The 10975-nt window shown below is 38.5% G+C and overlaps 1 protein-coding gene across 4 annotated transcripts; it reads left to right on the top strand.

The window, feature by feature from the left end:
* Positions 1 to 7445, top strand: LOC104086552 (E3 ubiquitin-protein ligase RGLG3). Of its 4 annotated transcripts, none has more exons than XM_070188953.1 (12): positions 1 to 158; positions 1256 to 1531; positions 1912 to 1996; positions 2081 to 2221; positions 2316 to 2429; positions 3089 to 3186; positions 3279 to 3358; positions 3434 to 3539; positions 5649 to 5776; positions 5862 to 5988; positions 6099 to 6155; positions 6975 to 7445. In XM_070188953.1, the coding sequence occupies exons 2-12, from the start codon at positions 1289 to 1291 to the stop codon at positions 7140 to 7142; spliced, it is 1347 nt and encodes a 448-aa protein (XP_070045054.1). In that variant the 5' UTR covers positions 1 to 158; positions 1256 to 1288; the 3' UTR covers positions 7143 to 7445. The 4 variants fall into 4 exon arrangements, with proteins under 4 accessions (XP_070045054.1, XP_009589140.1, XP_009589142.1 ...); XM_009590845.4 differs by having other exon boundaries at positions 7059 to 7445; XM_009590847.4 differs by having other exon boundaries at positions 6989 to 7180.
* The last annotated feature ends 3530 nt before the right edge of the window (positions 7446 to 10975 follow it).

The following is a 10975-nucleotide window of genomic DNA, read 5'->3' on the forward strand; positions in this document are numbered from 1 at the left end:
AAAATTTATATAAGAGTGTCTTAGGAATTTAATTCCCCTAGTAAGCGGGCTGACAACTCTGACTACTGCAACTCTTGGAAAGTACTTATCAAAAGTAGCTGCCAACAGATTCACTGTGAATCTGAAATTCCTCTTTCTCGAACCAGGATATCCTTCAGGTCTGCTCTCTCTCTCCCTCTCTCTCTCTCTCTCTCTCTCTCTCTCTCTCTCTTCCATAGGCTTACATGTTTCTTTACTGGTGCTTTCTGGTTCTTGATTTCTGTGCGGTTGCATTTGTGTGTTGGGGTTGGGATTGGGGGGGGGGGGTTGCTAGGTTTTGTTAAGTTTTCCTTGAACAATTTAAGCATGAGAATATCTAATGCCGGAATTGTCCGGTCTTTGTTTGCTTTTTTTGAGATCAGAAATTTGGTACAAGGCTGCTTTGGTGTTTCTTTAGGTACATGGGAAGTCAAATAATAGAAAACAGGTCCTTTTAATGGTTATTTGCATCTGGTCAGTAGTAACTTTATTGCATCTGGAGGAATATGTAAACATCAATTACGAATTCAGCATCTCTCTCTCTCTCTCTCTCTCTCTCTCTCTCTCTCTCTCTATATATATATATATATATATATATATATATATATATATATATATATATATATATATATGCGTGTGTGTGTGTGTGTACAAACTTACTTTTATGAAGTGGGTTGGTGAATTCCAGCCTCACCATCCATCAATGCACGAATTTCTTAGACTCTACGTGTGAGGCGTGCCAATTAGTAACCCAAGATTCCAACATTTATGAACCACTCTAAGAGGAATATTTTTATGTGTTGCTAAAGGAATGATTTTTCTCTCGCTTTTGGCATAGCAAACCCCAGTGGGAGGTATTCACGACGAGCTATTAGCTCTATGATAGAGTGCTAGAGTTTGTTCACTATGCTTAATGGTGTCTGCTGTAAGGGGATGTTCAAAAGGAATTATTGAACTCGATCAGAAGTTTGGGTTAAGGCACAATGCTATGTGCTTGGAACTTCTATTTCTTTAGAAGCATGTTGCTGTTATGTTATTACCCAAAGCTCCAAAAACCTGTTTATTATTATCAATATCAATCCTAAAAATGAGTTTCATGTACATGGAACGAGTTTTTGATTTCACACTTATAGTTTCATGGGCTCTAGAAATACATCCGCTTTTCTAATTAGTATGGAGTTGTGAATACAATTCAAATCACTGGTATATAATATAGCTCATCATAGTGTCTTTGCAGAGCTCTTAATATCGTTGAATATATTCATACATAATGGGGAATCAAGAGTCTGCCTTAAATGACGCTCACAGTGATTATTATCACCACAGCCCAGAACATGTAAGAAATGAAAATGGCTCCAATCCTCAATATCAACCTACTACTCATGCAGAAAGCTCCACGGATTCTAATTATCGAGCTCAAGTTACATCACATGCCGGAGGTTCAGATAGAGCGAACTTTCAAAGGAACCAGCAAGCCTCTTACATAGCTGATAACTATAACTCTTTGGATGAGGTTAATTTCTTAATTACTTGATCATTCTTTGCAGAGTTTTATAGAGTTCCACAGAACACCTCATGGTGGACAACATGGTGAGATCAGATTCAATGAACAAAAAATTGCAATTTTGTGTTTTTCCCCTTAACTTAGGATTGACAGATCAACTAGTATTCTGAAAGATGGTCATCAAAAGCATTGGTTTCATTGTTTGAGCATTTTCTCTAGTTAGAAACTTAGAATTGACAGGTCAACTTATATTAGGCAAAAAGTCAACAATGAATCAGTTCATGTGGAGTTTCTATTTTTACTGCTTACTTTGCTAATGAACTGCAGTAGCTGGTCTTTTGAGCAATGTAATATATAAATCACAGAAAGAGTGATACTCTTATGCGTAGGTTATTACCGCGTTGCGAGAAGCAGGCCTTGAATCGTCAAACTTGATTCTTGGCATTGATTTCACCAAAAGCAATGAGTGGACAGGTGAACTACTTCATTCCACTATACTATTAGTCTTAGTATTTGTCTCTATCTGTGGAGGCGATGGTTGAAAATTTAAGGTTGTAGGAAAGCATTCATTCAACAGAAGAAGCCTTCACTTAGTTGGTCACACAGCTAACCCATACGAGCAAGCCATCTCTATAATTGGGCGAACTTTGTCTCCTTTTGATGAGGACAACTTGATACCTTGTTTTGGATTTGGTGATGGTTAGTTTTTGTTTCTGATCCTTATTTTGTTCACAGACAATCAAGATGGTTTTGAATAGTGTTGACCATGGGTTGTTGTCTCTGTAAATTTCAGCAACCACACACGATCAGCACGTGTTTAGCTTTTACCCTGATCATCGCCCTTGCCATGGATTTGAGGAAGCTCTTGCAAGATATAAGGAAATTGTTCCTTATCTGAAATTATCAGGTTTGAGCTGAATACTGCTTTCAGAATTTCCTTTATTCAGTGGCCGGATAGCGGTAATCTATGTGGTATACAGTATTTGATATTCTTGGCTGCATTTCTGAATCTTAAATTATTAGGGGGGTGTTCCATAATCTTATTATAAGGACATCTCATCCATCTTATGCGTGTCTTCAATGACAAAGTTTAAACTGTGTTATGATAGTTTTAGTGAACCCCTGATTAATAGTTAGTGTATCTCTTTACATTGTTGAAATACAGTTGAAAATCTGATTGGAAAAAAATGGAGGAACTAACTTTTTTTAATTTTAATTTGCTTAGTGTTTTTGGCACTCGGCTATTTTATATACATTAACCAAATCTTATATGTACACGAGCAACAACTGATGATTATGATCTTATCTTTTCCAATGTACATAAATTCTTAATACTATATTAACTCTTTTTATCTCAAATGCTAAATTAGCTCTTATTTCCTACATTCTTATTATCTTCAAATATGAGGTGGTGAATTTTGAGTTTGCAAAATAGGGTCGAGTACGCCAGGAAAGTTACTGTTAAAGGAGTAATAACTAGAAAATGAATAGTCAGAGATGAGATGCTCCTGTTTGAAAGCTATATATGGATTTATGATTATCCTAACTCATCTGTGAAACATGTAGGTCCAACTTCATTTGCCCCAATAGTCAACGCCGCAATAGATATAGTGGAAGCAAATAATGGGCAGTACCATGTCCTTGTCATTGTTGCAGATGGACAGGTTCATATCTCCTTGGAAATAATTTGATTCCTTTGACTTCTTCCTTGGTTCACCCCTAGTTATTCCAAATTTAAATTAAAAAAAAAATACAGGTAACAAGGAGAACTGACACTCCACCTGGAAGCCTTAGCCCTCAAGAACAGGCTACTGTAAATTCTATTGTTGCTGCTAGGTAAACGGGTGACCTTTTCTGGGAAGTTGATTTATAGTGCCATTCTCCTGCCTGACTTGAGATGCTTACATGCAGTGAATATCCTCTTTCAATTATTCTGGTCGGTGTTGGAGATGGCCCGTGGGATGAAATGCAACGGTTTGATGATAACATTCCCCAACGGGCATTTGATAACTTCCAGGCATGACTGAAAGACATTCTTGTGCTTTGCCTTCAATCTCTTTCGCATGTCTTGATCTGTTCTAGATATTTTTGTTATTTCATCTGGATTAAACAGCTATGTTTTTTTTTGTTATGAGGCTTACCTTTGGTCCTTTTTTCCTTTTGGCACTTAGAGATCTAAGATAAGTCATTGTCTTACCATGTTATAATACCTCTCCTTTTCTTTTTGACAAGCTTGGTTGCTGGTTATCCTTTTGGTTGACGTCGACTAGGAAATAATTGACATCGGTCTCCTTACTGCTCCGTGGGGGTCTTCATTCACTCTTCTCGGAAAAAAATGTTGAACTAACCTGATCCTAGTCTGTCTAGCATATCTGGGGGGGGGAAAATTTATACAGAGACTGTGCCTTTTCCAGTTGGAGGTTATCAGTCTGATTGCTAGCTGGTTCACGTATTCTAAACAGATACCACAAAAGGGATTTATTGTCGAATCTGAGGGATGAATTGGAACTGATTTCAAGTTAGGGGATTTGCGGGAACCTTCTCTAAACAGCTTGTGACATCTGTGCCCAATAAAAGCTACTGCAAATTTTAGGGATTTTTTGCTCTATTTCTTCATATGCTGCCGGTTACCATGCTTTTGTGAATGATTTTGCTTACAACTTCTAGGCGTGCTCATACTCTCTACTCCCCACCCTCACTCCTCCAACTGCTCTTAGTTGTAAACCAATTTTCTGTCTGGAATTATAATCTGTTAGAAAAGATAGAACATAGTAACAAGCTTCTTTTCCATAAGGATGAGAATGTGAAGATGCTAGAAAGGGAAAGCCTTTGCAAAAGACAATAAGTTGGTAACACGGAGTAGCTGTGTGATAGGCGAGATATATGGTATAGAAAAAGGGGATAGTGAGCAAATGGCACCGCCTAATGGAAGGACATCATGAAGCTACTAAATGATTTAGAAAAGGAGATGATTTGAGTGGTTGGTGATAGCAGAAGTTTTTCTCTCTGTGATAAACATTGGTGTGGAGTGGATGTTTTGAAGCAGATTTCAGTAGATATATGCTACTTTTCTTTTGAATAAAACTTTAATGGTAGCTGAATTTACGAACAGAGAGAGGAACCATGGTTTTGGATTGCAAAGTTATGAGAAACTTGCATGACTATCAAACCCTTCGGGGTTGCCCAGTTGGTTTGGAGGGCGGTCATCCATACGGATGACCTGGGATCGAATCCCCCTCAATGCCTTCTGGGTTGAGCCTGTCGCACATGGCTTGCCTAGTGCGGTTTACCTCCCCTGTGTGGTTTGCAGGCTATTACACAGGGGGAGGTTTACCCGGTGCGCACCAGTTGTAGCGGCTGCGGGTTTCCCTCTTATCAAAAAAAAAAAGAAACTTGCATGACTATCAGGAGATGGGGGAAGTTGTCTATAAATTTGCTTCATTCCTTCAATTTTCAAGAGAAAGACAAGGATTTGTGGAGAAATTTCAATTGAAAACAACAAGGATTTGTGTTGCATTGGGGCTGGCAGGGTAATGCTGTGTCCATTTTCTCTTTTAAATCCTTTTGTACGTCACTTTTAATATGTAAGCTATCGTCAAATTGTGAACTCAATAGTTCCTACTTCCTAGGGAAGTCAGTTTTGTATTTGTTTGGACAATCATGGGCATCATTCTTGCTACTGAAATTTATAGAAAGAGAAAAAAGATCCTTGTGATATGGTTCTTTACATGTAAGGGAATTCAAAGAAATCTCATCCTCGTCTTTTGCATTGAAATCTTGCTCTGAAGTTGTGGTAGGAGACACGTAACATGTTTGGCACATGTTGGGTCATGCCAAATAGGGTAAAGCAGCTGATGAGCTTTTGGAATATCGGGGGATTCAGGAGCAGATTCAACAGAAGGAAAGCATGAGGCTAGTAGCTCATGCTACAAAATGGACTGAATTTTGCTGGGTTTTGTATAATTCCCCCTTGTTAGATACTTAGGTTAGCTTTCTGGAAGGAAATTTCCTTGCACAGTCCTACCATATGTGGGGTTCCTATAGGAGATTATTTCTTCTTCTTGCGCTGAAAATTCCAATGCTAATCAACTTCAGTTTTCCTAATTACTTGTGTATCCACTTGCAGTTCGTCAATTTTACAAAAATCATGTCTGAGCGTTCAGCGATGGAAAAGAAGGAAACAGCCTTTGCTCTTGCCGCACTCATGGAAATTCCGATTCAGTACCGAGCCACACAAAGGCTTCAATTCAGAGAGTGAGTAGCATCTATTTGTGTATATTCTTCTTGCAAGTAGAAAGCATCTACATGAAGCCTAACCTCTTCAAAATGTGTTCCTTAGAAGCAAAAGAGGCCCTCGGACAAGGCCACTTCCTCCTCCTCGTGAAGTAATTGATCATGACAGTGCAGTCAAATCATTGCCACATGCGAAAAGCTATGAACCTGCTGACTCTGGAGCTGCAGAAAGAGTAAGTGTTTATTGTATAGTTCTTGCTCTTGTTGTAAACTCATTGATCACACCAGTCTATTTCTTTCGTTCTGTTCATTTTTCTGAATAATCTTTTCCATTTTCCTTAAGGATTGTCCCATTTGCTTGACAAACCCAAAGGACATGGCTTTTGGATGTGGTCATCTGGTAAGTGAGTATAGAAGTGACACTTAGCTACTATCAGTGTTGAATTCAATCCTTAAAATCTATCCAAGGCATAATATTTTCATGTTTACATGTGCCGTTTGACCCTATAGTCAACTGGAGTATACGATTTGAGAATGTCTAAATGGCCACGTCTTCTTGAATTGCATTAACATTATGCTGCTTAGATCAATTCATTTTCCATAAAGAATGATGACAATAAGGATCTCATCTTTGAAGGTAAACAAAATGGTGGAAGTTAGTGGTCAGAGATGACACGTTTAGTTTGCAATTTGTTTTGGTTTCCCTATCCAATCCTTTAAAAGAAATCATTTGAGAGTGTCACTAAATAGTGAGGGTATCATTTTCTGGAATTCCTTGCAAACGTTATTCAAAAGGAAAACAAGCTTGAATACTGGCATTCTGACATTTACATAGTGAATTACCATTCACCTACATTTCCTACTTAATCATGCATATCCTGCCAGAATAATAGAAATTAAGATACTTGTATGAAATTAAGATATCTCTATTTACTGTTCACTGCACGACTACGGTTATCCTAATGAACTTATTCACTCCAAAGCATTCTTTAAAGCTTGGACAATAAGCACATCTAACCTGTGACTTAGGAGATTCAATGTGTGCCCTATTTGAATGATCATAATGTTTAGCTCTTTCGAGGTCACTTAGTAAGGCTACTTCATCATGACCGATGAAAGGGCCCATGTTTAGTGCTTTCAATTGTCCTAGTACTCATGCTGCCACTGATTCTCATGTTCTGGATTCTCCTAGTACGTATCGTCTAATTTTTGCTATTAGCATTTGAATGTTAGATTACCTACAGCTCTTACTCATGACCGAGAAATGGCTATCAAATTTTTTGCCTTGCGTTTTCTGAATCAGACATGCAAGGAGTGTGGTGTCACAATAACAACGTGTCCTTTATGCCGAGAGCCCATTACAACTCGCATAAGACTGTACGGCTAGATGCACAGAACTATCTCCTGAACTACCGAAAATCCGCAGTTTCTCCGGGATGTCAACTAAAGACGATATTCCGGAGGTGTAAACTTTCCTTGTGCCTTGAAGAAGAGCCCTCAGGTTGTCGTCATATCATAGCTGATGTGAAATATATCAAAACTGTAAATGAGCTGTAACCTATGTATAGCTTATCTAGAATTCTTCACCTGTCCTATTTTTTGTTTGTGCACATTTTTAGTACCTATTTAGCAAAATGTACATAACTAAATGTATGAGAGACTTCTATGTTGATACTTGATATTCTTGTCACTGATTCTGTTACCTCTTCGTTTTTGATGAAAACAAAATTTTCCATACTACTGAAAATCGCCTACATCTTTTGGCACAATATATCCATGAGCAAACGATCTTACCTTATCTCTCTGTCTTTAATCGGCTTAACCACATAGGATTTTTTCGAGAGCAAAGGTCAGTGGTTAAGTGACTCTCAAAAGTCAGTCTTTTGTATCGTGTCGAGAAATGAGAGGGATAAGAACATTCTTAAAGAGTTTATTGTTGAATTGATCTCGAAATTGGATCTCAATAGTAGCTGTTGCCCAAAGGTGCTTTGTGGAAGTCAGTTCACAGCAGCGAAAATTCATTCAGTTGATCGACCAAAGATCAGTTCTTGCTTCTTTTTTATTCTGCTTGTTTTGCACAAGTCTTATTTAACCATCACCGACCACTCTACTACCTGGTAAGTTGTGGCTCTCACTGGTCAAACTTTCGGAAGTTAACTAGTGAATTGCTAAGAAATATATTCCAGCTACTGAAGTTTACAGCTTCTCCAGTTCTTTCTGTTGCTGTAGGTTCAACTGTGTCATATGAGGCCTTCCTGAGATTTCTTGGAAAAGTGACATAAGGCTAAGCAACCGATGTCCGTGCAATTACTATCCGCCAACTAGGGTCCCCTCCGTAAGCTAGACGAGACTGGAAACCCAATGTCAAGAGCAATTGAGAGAACAGAAAAGGGAATGAGAATGAAAGAAAGCTTGATTGCATTAATGAAAGCTATTACAGAAAGGCAACATGGTGTCCGGGGGAACGCCGATACAGATGATTGTTTGCTTGCTTGAAAGTTTGATTACTTGATCCCCCTAATAATGCTTAAAAAAAATAAATCAAAGTTAGAGGACTTGACATAACTAAGCTAGAGAGACATAATGGAAATACGAGAAGTAAAACTACTCTATATTTACAATAAAAAGGACTTAGATTCCTACAAGGTAGAAGCAGGTCCGTTGGCAGCAACCTTGTCTTTAGCATCAGAGTCTGCACGCGCGGCACTGTTGGCATATGCCTACGGCTAGGCGCTGGCGAGGGCTATCGATGGGGCAACACAGGCACATGCACGCTTGCCGCTTGGCGCGGCCAAGACCAGGGGACCGTCCATGGCGCTAGGCGTTGGGGGAGGCTTGCTAGAACGCCATGGGGCGCGTCCAAGGGGTCATGGGGCACGGCTGGAAAGCCGCCCATGACAGTACTAATGTAGTACTATTAATGATTGGGACAACATTATATAGGTGGCGGTTCAGATGTAGTTTTCTGGTGAGTTTTTTTTTTCTTTCTGTGAGGAACCAATAGAGGCCTACTGGTGGTGTATGATTTGAGATTATGGTGTTGCCATGTAATGAGTGTGAAGGACCAAGGCCTTTTGTTGTATACTGGTGGTGGAGCGAGAAAAGAGAGACGATGGGAGGTTTGTTGCCTCCTCAACTTCTTTGCTAGGCTTTGTTTGATTTTCCGGTGGAGAAGGATTTTTCGCTAAGAAGGTGACTGTGTGAGGTGGCTTTTTGGAAGATGAAAGATAGTGAATGAAAGTAAAAAAATTAGTCAAATTTGCTCCTAAACATTGCGAAATGGTCTGGATATCCCTCCATGAATAGTTGGTCTCATGGGGGCGTCGTAGCCATGCTAATCAAATCCAACTAACGGTTGTGCGCCACTTTAGTAACAATAAGGGCCAGGCTGGCATGTGGGCCGGTCCCTAAACGGGTCAAGTGGGCCGGTCCAAATGGTTCCGGTCCCAGTTATAGAATTGTGACCTAAATTTTTTAATTTAAATTTAAAGACAAAAATATTGTAAAGAGATATCCAAAGCAATGCCTTGTAATTTTATTATAGCATTAAAAAAATATGACAATATCTTTCTTAGTCTTCCTCCCCCCTATGGAATGAACACAACAAGGTGCTAATACCACCATTGAGAAGAAAAAGAAACTAATTAAGATGTGCCAAAATACAAGTTACATAATACATACTAATTTTTGTTCATACAAGTTACATGGTATCTCTTACAAACTTCATAAATCTTTCAAGGTCCGGAGAAATTTCCGTTGGTGGTGGCGGAAAAGTAGCTTGGTCATCGTTGCTTCCATTGTTGGGCGAAGCAGCATCCTCCGCAAGTTCAGCTAGCATTTCTTCGTAAGCTTCGTCTTCCTCTAGTTTTGATTTAGCAAGTCCAAAGTTTTTTCTTTCCGAACGGATCCAATCTGTGAAAAGTATTGATTTTTCCAAGCTCTCCCTCATAGACGTTCTATAATCACCGAGTTGAAGTCTTGTTTGACTGAAAGCGCTCTCTGATGCCATTATTGAAGCTTGAATAGTTAAAATGTCTCGAGTCATCCTTGAAAGAACCGGAAAGTATTTTTCTTTGTCCTTCAACCATTGCAAAAGATTAAAGGAGCTATCGGGATTTACTTCCTCAATTCCCTGCGACAAATAAACTTCAAGCTCATTTAGTTGTAAAAAAAATACTACTACTAGAACCTTGAGAACCCCTAAACTCCGCCCAAGCACTAAGTGATGTTACTCCCGCAGTTCTTTTAGAAAAACTATGGGCAGTAACAAGAGTATCAGATGGGGCATTATTTGGATTAGCAGGGTTATCGCTAGTTGGGTTAACATCAGGAGCAGGACTAGTGGGTGTATCATCATCCGGTTGAGTTTCATCAAGATCAACTTCCTCATCATCATTTTCATCAATAGTATTATGATTATTAGAATAAATAGCATTCATTAATTCATGGTCTAATTGTTCACCGGGCTATATTATGGCAAAATTGACTCTCGGTAAATTGTAATAAACTATTATCGCTATCAAGAATAGCAGGTGTAGGACGGATATGCGGTTTGGTTCGGGGAGCCGGGGGCATGGGAGGAGGAACAACATGACCACTAGATTCGCCACTCTTGGATTTTCCCTTAAAATAATTTTTTAAGGAAGCCATCTTAATTAATCAAGTAATAGAAAATAAATAAAACAAACAAAAACTATAATATTAATACTTAAGAGTTGGAACGAGTTTACCGAATTGACGAACAACTTGTTGAAAATTGATTATCGTTGAAGACTTGAATACTTCAATTCACCAACTTCACAATTTTTTCACAAATGGTAACAATCTCAATATTTTTGAACTATTTTTTGGAATAAAATAAGCAATAGTAGCAAGTATATGAGAAAATTAGAGAGAGATTGTGATAGATTGATATTAATTTTGTAAGAAAAAAATAAAAGAATGAGGAAGTATTTATAGTTAAAAATAGGGAAAAGTGTAATTATAAAAAGTTTAGGGTTAAAATAAAGTTGGGGGGGGGGGAGGGGGGGTTAAATGACTATTTTCTAAATAGCCAACGACTATTTTTGATAGCCCTGTTTGCAATAAATTTTCAACATACGAAAAACAAACTACAATCACAAAAGAGTAAAGTGATTTTAAAAACATTGCGGGTTACAACTCTGTTTATCCCTTGATTCTTCCTCCGAATTATTCTCCGTGATTCGAGGGATGGATCAA

This window comes from Nicotiana tomentosiformis, chromosome 1, assembly GCF_000390325.3.
Source record: "Nicotiana tomentosiformis chromosome 1, ASM39032v3, whole genome shotgun sequence".
In the NCBI taxonomy this organism is placed as follows: domain Eukaryota; kingdom Viridiplantae; phylum Streptophyta; class Magnoliopsida; order Solanales; family Solanaceae; genus Nicotiana; species Nicotiana tomentosiformis.

Bases quoted from the DNA above. Each gene is read 5' to 3' on its own strand.
- LOC104086552 (XM_070188953.1), top strand. From the start codon at position 1,289: ATGGGGAATCAAGAGTCTGCCTTAAATGACGCTCACAGTGATTATTAT. The intron at 1,997-2,080 runs GTGAACTACTTC...TTAAGGTTGTAG, and splicing joins CAAAAGCAATGAGTGGACAG to GAAAGCATTCATTCAACAGA. The intron at 2,430-3,088 runs GTTTGAGCTGAA...TGAAACATGTAG, and splicing joins TCCTTATCTGAAATTATCAG to GTCCAACTTCATTTGCCCCA.